Source organism: Fusarium fujikuroi, chromosome FFUJ_chr12 (assembly GCF_900079805.1).
Source record: "Fusarium fujikuroi IMI 58289 draft genome, chromosome FFUJ_chr12".
NCBI classification, from domain to species: Eukaryota; Fungi; Ascomycota; class Sordariomycetes; order Hypocreales; family Nectriaceae; genus Fusarium; species Fusarium fujikuroi.
Window position 1 is genome coordinate 291396 of NC_036633.1, and position 18474 is coordinate 309869.

The 18474-nt window shown below is 49.1% G+C and overlaps 4 protein-coding genes; 2 read left to right on the forward strand and 2 right to left on the reverse strand.

Moving 5' to 3' along the window:
* Positions 1 to 736: 736 nt before the first annotated feature.
* FFUJ_14209 (uncharacterized protein) lies at positions 737 to 1155 on the forward strand (the record flags this gene model as incomplete). XM_023571146.1 has 2 exons in its annotated part: positions 737 to 905; positions 941 to 1155. The coding sequence occupies 2 exons, from the start codon at positions 737 to 739 to the stop codon at positions 1153 to 1155; spliced, it is 384 nt and encodes a 127-aa protein (XP_023438206.1).
* Positions 1156 to 5867: 4712 nt separating this feature from the next.
* FFUJ_14208 (uncharacterized protein) lies at positions 5868 to 6506 on the reverse strand (the record flags this gene model as incomplete). Its single annotated transcript, XM_023571147.1, has 1 exon — positions 5868 to 6506. One exon carries the CDS (start codon positions 6504 to 6506, stop codon positions 5868 to 5870), a length of 639 nt encoding a protein of 212 aa, XP_023438207.1.
* Positions 6507 to 11828: 5322 nt separating this feature from the next.
* FFUJ_14207 (uncharacterized protein) lies at positions 11829 to 12798 on the reverse strand (the record flags this gene model as incomplete). XM_023571148.1 has 3 exons in its annotated part: positions 11829 to 12010; positions 12084 to 12381; positions 12433 to 12798. The coding sequence occupies 3 exons, from the start codon at positions 12796 to 12798 to the stop codon at positions 11829 to 11831; spliced, it is 846 nt and encodes a 281-aa protein (XP_023438208.1).
* A 2600-nt stretch (positions 12799 to 15398) lies between these two features.
* Positions 15399 to 15733, forward strand: FFUJ_14206 (uncharacterized protein; the record flags this gene model as incomplete). XM_023571149.1 has 2 exons in its annotated part: positions 15399 to 15634; positions 15700 to 15733. 2 exons carry the CDS (start codon positions 15399 to 15401, stop codon positions 15731 to 15733), a joined length of 270 nt encoding a protein of 89 aa, XP_023438209.1.
* Positions 15734 to 18474: the final 2741 nt, after the last annotated feature.

Here is an 18474-nt window from a genome sequence, read left to right on the forward strand (position 1 = left end):
AGAGCCGATGTCGATACTATGAAGTTACCATCGTCTGACTTGACTTCTGGTGTAGGTGGAGCCTGCGATCTGGGGAGTATTGCCTCATCCTCCGCACAAGAATAGTAAGCCTGTAGATGTCTTCGAGGAGTCTTTGTATTTCTCTGCATCCTCTCCTTTATGCTCGCTGGTCTCGTTATCTTCAACATCCGCTTCATCCTCAGTCTTACACCTTTAATACTTGAGTCTTCTCCAGCTGCCATCGCATCCACAGTCGAGATCGCCCTCCATCTCTACACATCTTTTGCATGGCTCTCTTGAGGTAGAGGGAGGGCCCGATTCGAATATATATGTGATGAATCAGAAGACCGATGAGGATGGGTGATGAGGTTGAGAGCATAGAAGTGAGCTTAACCCCAACACAAAGACAAGGAAGACAAATCAACACACATGGGCATATACTCCTTGCCTCCCCTGATGCTAGCTCAGAAAGGCCCACGGTCAGACTCGGCCAGGACCAGGGAGGGCAACGAGTATATTGCCCATATCTGTCGATTTGTCTTTCTTGCTGAAGCTCTGTTGGCCTTGTAATAGCTTTGAGAAAGCAGCGATGCGTTGTTGTGGTCTGCATTCTGTCGTGATAAGACTTTCACCTGTTGATAGAGCTCACGATTGGCCTTGTAAAGCCGAGCCTCGAGTTGGTTGGTGGTGCCAGCTGTCTAAGCTCAGGCCACATTTAGCTGCTACTGCTGTAATCATGCGGGCCGAGGATGTCGTCGACGATGGCGCTCTTTGTGTCGCTGGGGGCGAATCGAACTATGTTATCGCTGTTATAGATGGCGAAGACTCCTTTGTCTCTGTTGCTCCTGGTGCTGATCTTTGCTATTATCAGGCTATCGTGAAGGAGGAATTTGCTGCCACGATTTGTATATGGTTGAGCGTCACCCGATCACTGGCATAGTTGATCCGATCGTGTACTTCGGCTTGGAGGTCTTAAAGACTCTTGACGGTCCAGCTTTCATCACTGCTGATCTTTGCTGTTGCTATGCTGTCATGAAAGAGCAGTTTGGGCAGAGTATATACCGCATGAACTGTGAGCACTTGTCACCAAAATGTAGAGTTGAGTGCATGAAGCACTGCGAGGAGGTGGCTGGAATCGGTCGTGCATTTTGTTGATTGATTGAAGTGGGTTGTGATGATGTGGGAGGATTGAACGCTCAATAGCCGGGTCCTTGCGGCCAAGCGCGTCTTCGTATTGATGCGCTTAAGCAATTCGAGTTCGAATTCTTGAGTACAATCTTGACAGTTCAGGTGTTATCGCTTACTGACATGTCCTAAGGTTTGGCGTAAAGCTTCACCAGAGACAGCATTGTACTCCTCTATGAAGTTGCCCCGGAGGGTGTCGCCTCATCACAAACAGGGAGGGCCAGCTTTAAAAAGTCAGGCTTCCGAGTTATGTCACCTCTGGCAATCCTTTACCCCTAACGGTTGATCATGGATTTTCGCCGAGAGTGCCAGCGACAACCGCAGCTGATAGTACCACAGTCCATATCTTCCGTCCCTTGTACCCATCCTCGGCTTATAGACAAGCCGTCTAGTGTATTCATCCAGTGTAGGATCTTTCTGTTCTTCATCTTTGCCTCAATTCATCCTTCCGGCCTCGTCTAAGCTTTGTGAAGGGCAAGGTGAAGAAACCTTTGACCACGTGTGCGTACTGACGCATGGAGACACTGTATGGTGTCTGGATCATCACACGTCTGCGTTGCTTGCTGTCCGTAATCGCTCGGAATGGCAAGTTGTTAGACGATGACAATGCCGATTCCCTAGATGTTCTGCTTTGCTGGGAGGATGTACCACTTGCATACCCGCCCGTCGGGGGATCACGTAGAAATGAACTCCTCCATGCGGTATGGCCTATTCTTTTCGTTTCATTTTCTTCTTCCTTTTCCTTTCTTTTTCCTTTTTTCTTTTTTCCTTCTTATTTCTTGTTTTCTTTCCATTTCCCTTTTCTTCTTTTCCTTTTTCCCTCGTTGTCTCTCTTCTCTAAGCCCATCAGATCGCTCAGGGACTTCGATCAGGTATCTGCGGAAAAAGGTCGTCGATGGCATACCCCACGAGGTGCAGGAAAGCCATGGGATTTGACTCCCTGGGCATCTTGCCGACTGGTTGTGGATTATGAATGCTACATCTGCTTGTGTGGATAGGCAAAGAAGACGGCTCCCAGATTTGACTTGGACAAGATGTGGTAAGGGCTTGCTTGTGGGGGACGTCGTGAGAGGTGCCCAGTTTCACAGTGACTGCAGAGTTTGCATACTTTGTCAACTATCTCCGGAGGAAGAGAAAGCAGATCCGCCGCGAGACACCCTTTCTCCTGTCTGGTCAACACTACTCCAGAACAAGCTCGAAGCTTGAACCATTTGAGTGCATCCTGGATGACTAGTCTGATGGGATAATTGCGCGTATCGGCACCCACGACACTGATGAATATGTGGACCCATGGTCCAGATCAATAATCAACCTGTTTTAAGGGACTAATGTATCAGTATAGTGAATTTGATGATTTTTAGATCGGGGGCTGGAAGGCACAAGAGCCGTATCTTGCTCAACGGACGATAGAGTACTTGGACGACTCGCAATTTGCGCTTCTAGACCGAAACAGTCAACTCATTATTTTTGTTGATGTCAAAGTCGACAACAGGTTGGATCTTGCCTTTGGTTCTGAGGATGTAGGCCTTTGCGACCTTCTGTACCTCCTTGCCTCGCTAGGTATATGCAGCTTCGATGACTATGCAAGGGTGCCTCGATCGAGCTTCTGTTTGCTGGGATATAGCCATGCGAAACTACATGTTCGGCGCAGGGACTGTAAGGGCCAGTGGGCGAGTTGGTAGGATATATATTCATATGCGAATTGATGGGCGTTCATACTAACACTTTTCGTAAGGGTTAGGCCGGGTTTGATGTCGATGGTGATAATTTCGTCCAGGGGATATGGTATACGCACGAGATGTATGATATCTGCATTCAAGATACTGGTGAGTCGAGCTGTGAAGGGATTATCGAAATATGATTCGAATGGTCCTTTGGTGTTGTCCTTCACTCGCGGCTTTGTTGAGCAAGGTATGGTTGGCGTAATGTATTTTGTTCTGTTTGCCGCCCAGAGACACACCTTTATCTCCTGGGCCCTGGCGACTACAACTTTCTTCTCGCCATGTGTATGTCTTTCCTATGAAGGCGGATGAGCTCAGGGTTGCTGAGAGGCATCGCGCTCGCCCTCTTTCTGAAGACTTGGGATTCGGAGCGGTGGGGGGACTAACGTCTAGGTGATCCTTGGTCCGAATCTTTGCGTGGATATTGGTGGCACCCCTCAGCGCCTACCGATGGGCTGGGACGAGATGTAGGGCGGCAAAGATCAATAGTGACAAATACTCTTGAATCAACATCCCCATCGACCACCACGCCAGCACTGGCAAGGCAGGGGAAGAGATAGGAAGACGTCGTGGTCATTGATTTAAACCGCCTCGAAGGGCTTTGTATCGACGGTCAAAACGCCGCTGTGGTAATACTGAAGACCACTTGGTGGTAACAAGTAATGGCCGAAGGGAGCTTTATTGTTTATGATGTCAGTGCAACGAGGAGACGATTGTCGTGTGCATGGCTTCAAGGTTTGGTGTTTGGTATGATAATAGTCTCCATATTGACGAGACTTGGGGTTTAGTTGCTATTGTGAAGCTTGAATCAGTCTTCCCCGGATCGTAGTTCGCATCCTTCGGATCTTCCTCAAGTCTTATCCTCAGGATATAGATCTTCGTCGGGCTTGGACGACGTTGATCCCAAGTCGACAGGTTAATCTCAATTCGGGCCGCTGGAATAGACTGAACTTTTATAGGGACAGTTCGAGGCATAGCATCAACTATGCCCTTCCTCTTTGCTAGGTAACGGTCTGACTGGTTTTGCTCCTCTTCTCAGAAGAATCTAGAGCTTGTAGGCTTCTACTTCTTTGATGACAGTAAGTCCTCGGGCGTTAACTCCTCTGGGTTAACGTCAATGGCCTACTGGGAAACTAGGAGTCCTTTTCTAGGCTCGAGTGAAGGGCTCTGCTGTTGCAGCTGTTATTGCAGGATTCTTGCTTGTGATGTCGGCCAAACAGCATCATTCGGGCCCAGGCCGCAAGTATATGGTATTGTTCCTGTATCGATCTTGTGATACAGGCGCTGGCATTTCCACAATTCTCTAAGCAATTATGATTGCGTATTCCCTGGGAATTTGCTTGCCAATCAAGGCCCAAGCTGCCGAGTTCAGGGTTAGTCGCGGGGATGTCCTTCTTGTTCTGCTGCAATATAATATACTCTTGTTGTCGAGAGATGATTTGACAAATTGAAACCGCGCGGTCTAGTTTCTCTGTGTTGATTGACAAGTACAAGCTTGGTGTCGAGTTCTGTGCATAGAGCGACCGGCTTTGCCAGCTATCTTATAGTTGTCAGATAGCTCAGACTGAACGTGACCCAAGACGGAGTTCATGAAGTCGGTGATTGGATCTGGATGCGAACCAATCACTACCTTTTCCTTATACTGTCTTGGTGTGCTGAGGTCCCAGCCTCCCTCAATAGTCCGGCTTGGATTTGCCAACTCGAAGTCCATTATATTGACTCTAATTAGTGTTGTTTTGAGTTTTTGGAAGACTTGCATGTCATGTATTTGATCGAGTTGACCAGCTGGCCTTTGGAATTGACGCCCTTGGTCTGAGATACGAAATGATCAATTGACAGTATGCCTGGAAAATCTGACTGTAATGATCCATGTTGACTTCCAAAGAGCAGAGGCCAATAGTTTGCACTTGGACTTGGCCTCGTGAGCATTCTCTTTAGCATGTCTTTCGACATTCAATGACGTCTCGAGCGTGGCGTCATTGATAGTCGCCGCGACGACCATTAACAGAAAGCATATACTGGACAGGACTTTCGGTATCTTCAGTGCAATCTCAAGGCCTCGAAAGCTCCACGCCAATATTATTTGAAACACTCTTGATCTGACGCGCGCTGAGGAGCGCGAGATCGTTGAGGGCGTCGCGGTGATCTAGCAGGTAGATGACTTCAGTCGGTACCTGCGGGAGCCGGAGACATTTGGCATTTCTCTTCCAAAACCTCCTGAGTCATCAGATCTCCAAGTGGCGCGAGGGGCAGAAAACCTTCTGACACTGCTCTTCCAACGAGCTGGCCTTCTGTCATTGGAAACTGTCTCCAGGCATCTGCTTCCAGTGTCGTTTCCAGTTGGTCTTCTGTTATTGATATGCAACCCGAATCCTTTCCCAACGGCATTATGTGCGCGAGATGTATGATATCCACATTCAGGACACTTTGGTAGCCAGTCATGGATGTTAAAGTGAAAGACGGAAACATGGTGCTGGTTTGTTGATGATTTCTTGATCTTTTTCTGTGTAGTAGGTGAGGAAGATGTATAGCACTGCTCTCTAAGACGGCTACTGGTCTCTTCGTGTTCTCTTCCAGTCTCAAAGTAGCGGGAGATGAAGACATTTTACACTCTTGGGGCTTCAGCAAGCAAGTGGAAGTACTTGATCTCCTTGTTTGATAGTATGAGTCAAAGCTTGATCTGGAGAGCCTGCGATGTCATTGCCGAGGACTGCCACGCCTGATTTCTCATCTTCTAAGAAGCTGCCGTATGGGCGCTCGGACATATCGTGACTGTTTGACGGAATAAAGAAATCGAGTGTTTGCAGAATTATGTGGCTTAGGCCTTAGGCCTTTTTAAGGTCAGACATTTTGCCTTGTCATCAAGTGATTTGTTCTTGACCTGTCCGCGAGGTGGAGTCTTCAGGGGCTTGAAGGTATCCCCAGGCATGTAGTTAGAGCCACGGGTGTTTATAGAACCCATCACGCCATCTTGTCTTTGAGGTTGGTGCGGTATCGCTTCTCGATCTTGCTTTGCTGTCTTCTTGGGAGGAGAGCAGTGGAAAGCACTTGGCATCTTCTCAAGCGAGGTCTTGGGCGTTTATCACGCGTTAGGAGTCGAAGAGCAGGCAGTTGCAAGTTTTGGATCAAGCCTCTTGGTTGTTGAGATCTATATGTTCGTCCTTGAGCCTTGAGATCTGGTACTGCAAGAGTGAGGGCTTCGGAGTGCAAGAGCAGTTCTTCAACCTTGTGACGCTTGCCCCGAAGCCGTTCGGGGCCCAAGCCTGGCACTAAGAAGATGCAGAGCTTGAACCTCCACCACTCTGGGTGCGGGAGGTTTTGGTTGAGGACGCATAGCCATAGCTTACTTAGCTCAGCGAAACCGTTATTGGTGGTAGGATTTTTTTGATCCTTCAGGTGTTCAGCAGTAGATGCTGTGGCGATCTTGGTCCCAGTCTTTGGCGCAGCGGGATCCTCCGATTTTGGTGATTGCGAGACCAGGAACATTGGGGGTGAAGGGCGTCGTAGTCGGGTGAGATAGTCGTTTAGTTGCTGACTTGCATCTTGGATATCATCAAACTGCGCACATTCTAAATCGCGGCCAATGACCTTGATTCGCATTTTCAGATCGATCTTCAAATGCCTCGACCCAACCTTGTTCCCGGCCTTGTCAGTGGGTGCTTCTTCGAGCGTAATTAGCCAAGGCTTCGTCTCTCAAGAAGGAGACATCAACTTCGATGGCGCCCGCTCTTCCGGCTCATGTTGCAGGTGTAGGTGTAGTTACAGCGTGATTGTTGAAGACCGCTGAACACGCCACTCCGAGTTGTGGGTAAAACTTCAACCATTCGCTGGCCAAATATATCGTCCAAGCCAATGAAGGAAAGGTCAAGCCTCAACGCACACCGACAGTTTGTTGCGTATGGCGTGTGTAAAAAGGATTGGAAGAATAGTAATAAGCTCAAGCCAAATTTCTGTTCTGAGTGACGCTCTGAGGTTCGATGAGGACAGAACCGTCAGAGTCATAAGGCTCGGATAAGTAGAGCGGTGGTTGCATGCGAGGGAATAGATACAAGGCTCTTGCTTTGGACCTCAGCAGGGAGGCTATCAAATGGATACATCTTGCTTGAAGTCGGAGATGGGCAAGGAGGTTGTGATTTTGTGTAGTGTTAGTGCAGCTGGAAGGTAAGCGGAATGGAATCATGGCCAAGGCGCAATAATTTGAGTAAGTCAGAGGGTACACAGGTCCATAGGTTCAGCCGGATCAAGGCATTTTCGTTTGGGTTTTCCTGTCTTTGGAGTCTCGTTACCGAAGATGTCCATTTCCTCATGAGGGAGGTTCCCAACCCTTCCGAGTATCGTTCTTGGGGGTTCTGGCAGATCGACAGTGGTGACACATTCATGCTAGGTTTCGGATGGTTTGCAAGGCCCATCCACATCTCGATGTTATTTTTGTCGAAAAGTGCTCCGTGAAAAGATTCCGCCTCGCGCCGAAGTACTTCCACGTCGAGTTGTAACTTGAGATTGTGCCGCATGACAGACTCTATCTCTTGCTCGGATTGTCGGGGTTTCTTCTCAAGCTCTTCAGTCTTTGACACAATGCGCTTCTCGTTTCATCGAACACGATGGCGCGGTCTGGACTGTCTCCTCTTGAAGCGGCGTCCATTGCAGGACGAGTGCCTGTATGGCAGGAACGCGTGATGAATGTAGGCCTGGGGAGGGCCGGTTGAAGCTGCTCCGCCACTATAGGGCCAACTAGCTAGTGCGTCTAGCAGTATCGATACGTCGCGCTATAAGTGACTTGAAGAACAGCAATAAGCGATGGGCCGTGCGGTGTAAAACCGTTACCAGCTATCTTTTCATGGCGCCTTGAGGATAATGGGGATAATGGCACCTGCCAACCACCAAGACCTTTGTCGGGTCGAGAGCTTCAAATACTTTTGAGGATAAAGTCGTCGACCTTGTGTTTGAAAGGAGCTTGTGGAGTTTGTGCATCAAAAAGATCATAGGATGGAACCCATGATTGGTAGCGGTGCCAGTATCAAAAGAAGCATGAGAAGCTAGCTTCTGATAGCCTTCTTTGGATTGCCCGGAGTCAGAGAGGTCTAGCTGTTCCCCGAGCTTTGTTTTGCTTCTGGACCTCTTCCAAATGATCCCCATACCGGATCAATTCCCTGCACAGAGCTCCTTTCTTCTGGATTCTGCTCACGGCTGTTTCGCTTAAACTCACCAAAGGGAAGTTCCATGTCCTCGTCTCTCTTGTCGTCTTCAGCGTCTCGAATCTCTGACGTGAAGAGTCTTCTAAGGAAGGAGAATCCATTCGTTATTGAGTGTCATTCTCCCCAGAGAGTCTTTATCGTCTGCGGCGGGCAAATTGATGTATCGCCTGCATTTACTCCCTTGGACCTCACAAGGTTGGTCTTTGGGGCAAGACTAGCATCGCCCATGACAAGTGACGCCTGCCCGGGATATCAGCTGTTTCGAAATACATGACTGTGTATTTCCGCTTGTGATGTCACTTCCCACCAGGCTGATAATGCTCCGTCCACTCGACAGTAGGACCGTTGGCAGCCTGTGGTGCGTGATACGTTGCTGTACAGCTTCCGAAAGGATGGTACGTTCGAGGCTCTCCTGGACCACGGAAAGTAGTTGATCGGCCGCTTGCGAAACTATCATGTGTCTGATAGGCGTGGGTGATCCGCCTGCTGCTCCAGGGGCACATTATTTAGCCTCACCATGAGGCTCTCATGCTCCCTTATCTTAGCCATACCAATTATTCTATGGCACTGGCGTCCCTGTGACTTTACCTACTCAATACACTTGGCTCCTTCCCGATAGCTGTGGGGAAACACAGTTTCGAGTCCAAAGTTTAGTCGGAGCATGGAGCGGGCGACAAGGTTTTGCAACGCCATTGTAGGTACTTGGCGATGCCAAAGTCGGATGACTGTCCTTCGCATTATGTGTATCGTGGTTTCGCTTGATATGCAGGTCAAACTGATTGACCATCACTTGTTCCACGATGCCGTGAATGGTATCAGTGGCCCGGGATTGTCATAGTCTGTGTTGCCACAGAATACTCAGCCGGGGTGTCAGGCGACAGGATGTGAAGGTCATGGTTTTATTCCTCTCATCCTCGTCACGTTTCATCCTGGACTTTGGAACCGCCGTGCGCTTCTTTACACCCAACTGCTCATGCCTTGGCGGTTGAACGTTTGCTTCGCTTTGCCTTTGAGACGGCTCATGGCAGCTTGAAGTGGGTTTTCCTTGCAGAAATGCTTCTCGTGCTTCTTGCATCCAAGAATAAAGTGCATTCTATGTATATGCCGAGCACTTGTTTCATAGGCACGTTGAACTTCTCGTTGAGGTAGGGATTGCTGCGAGCTCTTGGTTGGCGATCTGCTGCTTTCCTTGCACGTGTGATTCTGCGGGCAACTCTCCTGGGCGGGACGAGTAACGAGCTCTCTCATCGCGCTTGATTCTTGACTCCCCAGTGAGTCGCCAGATTGTCGTTCTAGTCTCATTGAGATTGATAGTGCTACGCACATTGTGAGGCGTGATGCTTTAGCAGTGCTTTACGAGCTGCTTGCACTCCCCAATGAGTACTCCCAGCTCCGAAGGTTGTCGTCCACGTCATCTTCATTCACCTTGCGACACGGTTGCGTTCAAGATTCGTGTCAGTGGTGATGACATGGTGGCTTGTATAAATATAATGGAGAATCACCAAGCGGAATGACTCTTTTCCTGATCGTGTCTGAGCCACTACAGATGGATCTTCTGATTGTGCTGCCTCTGCCAAAGCGACTAGGACGATGATGACGTGCACGCTTTTGCCGAGTCGCATTATGTACGGTAAACTTGCAAATCCATGTCGTTGCTTGAGTCTCGCACAATCTGATTCCAAATGAAACGGACGCCGTTGATTTGGTCCTCATTGTCTTGATGGCGAGACTGCTATTACTTTGGCGAGGAAAGACTGGTCGTTCATGAGTGTCCACAGCGCTGATTTGCTGGGTCAAACAGGAGAATTCTGGTTTCCAGGTGTCATCACGGCTTCTGGGACACAAAGACTTGTATCTTCGGTCATTGCGGAATGGTGCTTTTGAAGTTGGGGGCATCTCTAGCATGGTGCTTGTAAATGACACCAAGAGAGAGTATCTGATGGGTTGGTGCCAAGTTGAACAAATCGCCCGAGTTGAGTAAGCAACGTGAGTCCAATGCGCTGCTGATCCAAGAATCATTCGATGCCTGTCTGCTGGATGTACTAAGCGACCCTTGATGCGGCGATCAATGTTTTCATGATGAACCCGCCATTGGCCAGGGGGTGACTAGGCTGTACACCTGTTACTCAGTGGTTGTATCAGTAGGAAGAGTCGTCCGTTGTGTTGTGATCCAACGGTTTCCGGTTCAAACATCTTGGTCACCGGGAGGCCCCCTAATAAAACTCGTCAAAGGTGATTGCACCACGCTTTGGTGGTGAGCCTGTCGGCAATCAGGGCAACCTCCCTAGGACTTATTTCAGGGATATCTTTGTGTAAGCGCTTGCCGTACGAAAGATTAAGCGCTGGGCTATCAATCGACGCTTGTAGCCAGTAACATCGTCTTGATCATTGTTCAAACTCTGGACGGAAAATGGCCACGTTGAAAGCTCAAGTTATAGTCTTCTTGAAGAAAAGGGATCGGAATCTCTATTCTCTGCGGCTTATTAGTGACGGCATCAAAGTTCCTCTTTATTCGTGGTTCGAAATGCTCAGATAAGCGTTTCTATAAGAGCGTTGATACTCCTATATTGTCCTTTGAGGTTTTCTTCATCATCGAGCTTCTTGAGCAGCTGTCTCGTGTTCACAAGGAATGAATAGGACGGCCAAAATGGTCATCACGCCATGTATCGCAACTGTATGTCGAGTATTCGACCTGACTCCGATGCATGGAAGAAGTTCTCGACGCTCTTGTTTTACACACCGATGCGAAATTGACGTCGAAGCGATTTGTACAGTTGTTTATCATCGCCAAGGTCGTGACAAAGACATTTTGACGTCCTCAAGTTCCGCGAGGGCTTGGTTGCCTTGAGCCTTGTCTTGGAAGGTGTAGGTGTCTCGGGCAATATCCCAGAGTAATGGGTAGCTAACCCAACTATCGTCAAAGTGTCGGAACTAGGACCGGACATGATGTAGCTAACTCAAGTAATCTGCTTTCACGTCTTGATGGCCGCTCACTACGCCATTTCTCTTTAGTGTCTGTATACGACCAAAAAGAAGCGCAGGCTGGTATATACAGCATGTTGAGTTGGCTGGTGACTAAAATATTAATAGGGTAATGTGTACTCCTTCATATCCAGTGTTGATGTAGATTTGACAATGATGAGCTTGACATATGCATCCAAAGCAAACGGAACTCTCCTCAGTGCCGATACTTGGACCAGTATTGTCAGCAATGAAGGGATGTCGCCAATTAGTTCGTCTCGCAGCATTGTTTCGGATGTCAATCTCACGGTCCAGTGTCATCATATGAGATGTGTGATGATGTCCGAGTCACGATCACCCCGACCGACGATTTCAATGATAAATCGACAACAGTACGACGCCGATTTCGTGGCTCTGGAGCTGGTGACTTCTTCAACCTGTCGATATTCAAGACTGAACAGCTGAATAGCCACCTTCGTCAAAACGAGTCCCTCATCTTTGATCTGGTGGTGGATGATGAGTTTGGGCCCCGATTGACTGGTTGTTGGTGTGTCCAGCGGTTGAAGGTGTTTGGTGGCTGCTCGGAGGTGTGGTGTCACCCACAACAAGTTCATCATCGCTGTTGCAAGGCTGATTGATGTGATGGCCTTGTTGAGCCTCCTTGACCGCTATGATGTGGTGTGTCTCTGAGTTGCAAAATGAAAAGAGTGTGTTGACTATCAAGATCGATTAGGGAGCGTGATGTAAGGAACAGCTGTCAGGTCTATCAAGAGACACCACTCTTGGTTGTCAAGCCCTGTTCTTCGCCATTGAAGGGTTCGTAGTCAAAGCGATGAAACAGAGCTTCAACCTCCTTGGAGATCATACTGGGGTGTTTCGCGCAGCTCTCCGTAGCCTTGTCGTCGATCATGTGGCTGCCGTCATGGATCGCTTGCACGCATGTAACGGCTGTAAGAGGATCAAGGCAGATGCTTAGTGACGAAATTCCCGTGGACTTCTGTGGTGAATAACGTAGCAGTACGTCTTCGAGCGCTCTTGAAATCTTCCCAGCTCAGAGGGACAGTCATGTGAGAGTCTATATTGGGTGAAGCAGTTGAGACCTCACACCAGACTCGTGACAGACCGCCAGAGACCGCACGAGCGCGCTCAAGGGACTCAAGAGGCGAGAGGAGTTCGGTGGATGGAACGACTGCAACGCAGGACTCGCGGTAGGGGTAGTATGAACTGTTGATGGTTACCCTAGCTGATGAGCCGAAGATAGCATCCGACCGAGCAAGATTGTTAAAAGCAACTAAGCACGTTGTCGCCACTTGCACAATCTGTCATCCAGCTCAGGACTGAGTATGTTGAATATCGCGCCAGTGCCTCACGTCGAAGTTAGAGGAACTTGGGTGAAGGCCATGTAAGGCAAAATAGGGATCGGATGTAGTCTGCCCCTTTGACGCAAATTCTCTACAGTTCACTTCAATCTTCGTCTTCATACTCCCAGCTTGTTTCAGCTGATCTTCCAAGGTCTTCTCTTGCTCAGCTTTCTTGAAGCGTGAGGAATAGTCAAAGTCGAAGAGCTCAGTGCTTCCGGCAAGTGAAGACCAAGCTCCAATCTCGCCTGGCTTTGGATCCAGACCGTGTATGACCTGTGCTCTTCTTATTCGAGGGTACCCGCGGCTAGAGCGCATGGACTCAGTGGATCGAACGCTTGAAGGTCTACCTACATCTTCGTACGAAGGTCTTGGCATGAGGGTCGTTGTTAGGGTCTGCTAGCTCCTTGGTAGATAGATGAAACCGATACATCGCCCAGCAGCACTGGAGCTGAGGTATCAGGTGTGTTGGGTGTGTCTTCGAGGTGAATCGAGCCAAAGGCGCCTTGGTTTGCGAGTTGAGACACGTCGCTTTGTCGGCGAAGACGTCGACAAGTCCGTTGGTCGATCAACGAATCTCTGAGAGGTTTGAGTAGAAGATGTTCCAAGCCCAACACAAAGGTAAGGAAAGCCGACCAACTCATTTAGGCAATATACTCGTTGTCCTCCTTGGCAACTAATACGTAGCTCTTGGATGAAAAGCCAGAAGTCGTGGTGGTTTCGGCCAGGAGTGGAGAGATGAGAGCGCTTGCTTCTCAATCGTTTCAAGCATGGAAAGTCTCGAAGAGACAGACATATACATGTATGAATAGGCACAAGCTGTGGGTTCGGGGAAATCGACTGAGAGGTACAAAGCGCCATGGGAGGAGCGACAAAAGCAGCTGAGGTTTAGGCAAGACTAGAGGTTGTCAGAACTGTAGACACAGGGAGGGTCCTGAGTAGAACAGTTCTGTATGTGCAGAAGTGTCTTCTACGCTAGCGAAACCTTGCTCGCGAGGACCAAACTTGCTTCCCGGGCTCCAACGTGCAGTCGAAGAAGACCGCAGACAAAAGAGATTGCGAGGGGAGAAGACTCCGAAGAGAAGACTCAACAGTAGGAGAAGACCTACAGTGGTAAATATCTTACAGAAACCTCGGGCCACAAATAGAGAGAGAATTCGACGATAAGATAACAAGAAGATGAGCGCTTGTAGAGTGCAGAGGTCTTGAGCGCGCCAAAGCTTTGCGTGCAATGGACCAGACTTGCTTCTTGTGCTCCAGAGTGCAGTTAAAGATCGCGAAAGGCGAAGAGTCCGAATAGGGAAGATTGCAACGAAACAAAACTCTGAATACAGAAGACTGCGAAGAGAGTACTTAACAGTAGGAGAAGACCGCAGTGGTCAAAGTCCTGCAGGGTCCTCAACCACAGATGGGGAGAGACGCCGATGGCAAGAGATAAGCTGGCAGAAGTTAGTATTGCATGACTTGAACATGATGTAGATGGAGCTTACCGGCTGTAGACATCCAACTGTCAAGACCAAAGTTGACATTCGGAATCAAGCCTCGTGAGGCACAAAGACCAGAGGGGACAATGGAAACGCCAGATCCTCAGCAGGTGAGGCAGGCAAGGCGAGGCCAAAGACAAGAGGAATATGGCCAGACCGAAGACTTGCTAGAACCTCTGTCAAAGACACAAGTGTCGAACCCTGAAGAGGGAAAGGTGAATAAAGAGATATAAGTCAACTGTGATGGTGCAGGGGGGAGAGTGAAAAGATGAAGACAGCAAGTGTCAACGAGCAAAGCCCGAATGCGTGAGACGCAAGAAACTGTTGATCTGAAGAGAAATGAAGGAGAGGGGTATTTGAACAAGAGGTCTGCTCTCCTCATCACGTGGGAGTTGGGACTTGGGGAATTTCCAAAGGTTGGTGTTTTTTGGCCAGTGGTACAAAGAATGCCATGTATTTACACAGAGAGTCAAGGTATTCCCGCCGTGCACCGGAGGAATTCTCCCGATACAGTATTTTCGTGTCACATCCCTCATTTCTATGCCTTACATTCCGGCCCGGGCGTGTCACATCTACATGGTCTTGTATCACCTCACTTCCCGTGGTAACGGCTGGGACGGAAAGGTTATGATCAGAGCAGCCAAGAAGCGGTGTTTGACCTGGGGATGTATCCGCTAAGCCGGTACCAGAGTCTCCGGGGTGTGAATAATTCACCAAATGCCGTCCCACGATACCTTACTATCCCCTGAATCTCAACATTGCGCTGCATCAAAACGGCATTTTTAAACGTTGACCGTTGGTGTACGCCGCTGACGTGGCGTCTAAGACACAGGGGTCCAGCCAGGGCAGGGCAGGGTGTGTACCCCTAAAATTGATCACCGATCTAAAGATCTAGTGCCTGGCAGGGCGGATGTAACCTTGAATCTGCACATCGCGGGGCATGACGCAATACTTTCGGCGAGCTCCGACGACGAGAAGATGCCAGACGATGGGATATTCTGCCTCTTGGTTGAATTCGTAATGTAAATTTTGTTTGGGTGATAATAATAGCCAATTTTCTAACTTTCAATGTGAGTTAAAATGAAATGTTGTTTGCAGGGTCCTGATACCCCGCCATCGTCATTCCCGTGGTGCAGATCACAACGCTATAATTAGAAATCTGGAAATTCTAAGCATGATTCGGATATCATGCTCTTGTGAATTGAACGTCGCTCTCGACTCTACGACATCAACTCAATCACGCCTTTTCATAATTTCATCTGAGCTCACAACGTGGGGCTGACGTATTGACCATTGCCTCCCGCCCGCGTCAACAAGCTCAAGACTCAACCAAATTTCCAGCGCAGAGGCTCAAGTCTTGTGCATTGTAGCATCACCAACAAAAGGACCACGTCATCGCAGGCAACAGTACTTGCAATGTCTAGGGAACACCGTGGAACGCAAACGTAAAGGTACAGAAAATAATGTGCGCAATCTCGGAGATAGACTCTAGCCATGTCACACAGTGGTGCACACCTCCGGAGCTACAGCCGAACAACGAAGCCAACGTATCTTGCAGCTAAGTTAGACTCCCGACTTAACCGCAGATGGGAAGCCTCCGTTTGGCTGGTAGTGGCTATCCTGGGAGCAAAGACCCGTCTTCTTGCCTCCTCAACACTTGATGTTGGGCGACATGTCATTCTGCAGGCTGGCTCGTCGGCATCCGTATTAGCTTGGCACGCGCGAGCCGTGTGAGGCAAGCTGTGTCATTGATGGACTGCTTTCACGGCACAGCAAACACTGACACTCCATGCAGCGGTCGGCGGCCCGAGGAGGAAGACTGGCGCTGAGATGTTGTGGTTAGTCGAATGCTTGGAGTCTCTGAGCGACGCTGGCTAAAATCTTGGTCGATTTGTCCAAGCATTTGCGTGCTGGAGGAATAGGCGGATGAATTGGATTGACTCTTCTCCCACGCTCTATGGCCTTTTGATCGGCATTAATTTGCTAAACCAGCGTATGCTTTCGCGATGAAAAGCATCAATGTCGAATTCATCTGCATAAGATTGGTTGGATCAGCGCAAGACTCCTAGACATGTCGCGGATCCACGACAAGTCCAAGATGTGTACATGACCAATTGCTGCAAACATCAGTTAATATATCAGAATACCGCCTGAGATTTGAGAATATCGGCCGTGCAAGACCGCTGTATGTCCTCGCCGGCCGTCTGGCCAGCAACTGGCAAGGCCCGGTGCGTGTTTGACACAACACATGTGTAAGTCCGTATCGTCGGCGCCCAACGGTAACAAAATGCAATATACCAATGCTGTCATTATGCAGGTAGCCTTTGCGTTGTTTTATGATACCCGATCATGATTCACTTGACTTGTGCCCTGCCGAAAAGCACCCTGAAAGTCCAGGCCTCCGCGCGCACCGGCAGATTGAAACCCAACAGACGGGATCTTGCATCGCGGTCCAAGTGTAAAGGTTGGGCTTCGTAAATACATGGCGAATTGTGTCTCTAAATCTACCATCCAAACGAAAAAGCCAGACCGCACTTTCGTCCCGTTACACCATTCTAATCGAGCCCCCCTCACCCATCGCCCAACATTCCCATGGATGGGATCCAGACAAACGGCGCAAGGCGCAAGTGACAGCGGAAACGTGCCCGGAAATTCGCGGCGAGAAATGCACCCTCCCACCTAAAATCCGTGATTCCAATATTGCTGGCGATCTCGGCTCCGGACTTTACGCAATGTAACCGGGCGCTGACCTCTAAGCCGTTTAGATCAACCTCTGGCATTTTCTGCGCATGCAGCCTGCCGCTTTTCGGGACCTGAAGCTGATGTGATGGCTGGCGAAGCAGCGGCTATCCAGATCAGTCCCGTACCATCGCCAAGTACGTAACAGCAACATTTTGGTGCTGATCGCGATTGTGAGTGAGAGCCTGGTCAGAGCAGGATTGTGTGGCTGTATTCTCATCAACGCGGAGCTGATGGCGGTCTTCATCGCCGATAATCCATAATCCATAACAGTAAAATCTTCTAAGATAGTTGAGAAGTTTCATGGGAGCAAGTGAAGCGCATCCCTTGGATATCTTTGGGCAGATGAACTACACTTGAGTCTGCCCCTATTTGTCTGAGACTTGTAGCAAGGTGAGAATCATACTGGATGTGGGTATCTGTAGTATCTGAAGTACTTGGCTTTAATTATGAGTATTCTTAATACTAGAAGTGTGATTTATTGGCTTCGCTGTTGGTACACTTCATCTGCCTAAGGAAAGTCGGTATTGTGCCTTTGGAGGCATTCCTGACGACATTGGATGGAAGCTCCGCCGATTCCATCGCCGTGACCCTAAGATACTGCCATAAGTGTGCGCCTTCTCAACACTCCATCAAATATAAGCAGCGGCTCCAAAGCTGTTCAAGATGTATCTACGTCTGCATGGCCATACTGCCAGTTGCCCCTTTACGGGGTCCCATCTGCTTTCCTATGATCGATGGCAACCATTGGGCCCCAGCTGCTATATATCTGCTTGTTGGTGGCTTCGATGATCATTATATTTTAGGAGGTTGCGTCGTGATGCAGTTGAGGCTGGCAGTTCATCGATCACGCAGCGCCCAAGACCCCTCTAGCTGTCAATAAGAAGGCCAGCAAGGCTGTCAACCACAACTGTCGTCATTACCAAAAACACTAGCTTAAAAACTGTTATAAAGAAGAAGCAAAGATTTAGAAACGAGAGCTAGATTGTTTATTTTCCGCCATCACACAAAGCAGTAGATGGTTTCAGTAGTGTCTGGACATCATCATGCACATCGACAAGCATAATATGGCGAGCAAGAGCAGAACCTCAACCTATACATCAACGGCCAGCACAACAAGATCCGGCACTTTTCAAGCCAGCAAGAAGCTATGCCCGTGTGTATGCCAATTGTGATCGACAGCCAGGGATGGCGACGGCGCAGGAAGAGGCAGACGCAGAGACCTAAGCCCTGGTCGATTGGCACTGAGTTGGCATTACAGTAGTGATGGCTGCGAAGACAAAGGTACGAGGTAAGGTCGGAGATTTACAGGACTGACTGGTTGGAACTGATCAGGGGTCGACAGAGTGCTCACTTGGTGAATGCAAAATGGGCACGTTCATCAACACCCAACAGACGACAGACGACAGACGACAGACGACAGATGACAAACCGAAACCCAGAATGTACATACTGATGAGACTGTTTCCTTGCATCTTCCGCGATGGTGACAAGGTCAGCCTTTGAAGGTTGACATCTTCCCCAACCTCGGTCTTGCCCGAGATATTTTACAGTTGGCAATACAGCGCATCCCAAGATATCACCCCAGATGCAGAACCAGAGATCGTCGGTTACGTCTAGGCAACGGCGATAGAAAGTCTACTAAGACGGTCCCTCTCATCTCAACATGGAGCATAAGAACAGGCAGAGTTGCAGACCGAGCCTGTCCCCGATAGCAGCCTCCAGATAATTGAGCGTTCGTACAAGTCTCAGGAACTGGGCTTGACTCTTGGACATGTTCCTCGCAAGCGAAGGAGGTACGCTTGTAGTACAATGTGATTCTGCAAAAGGG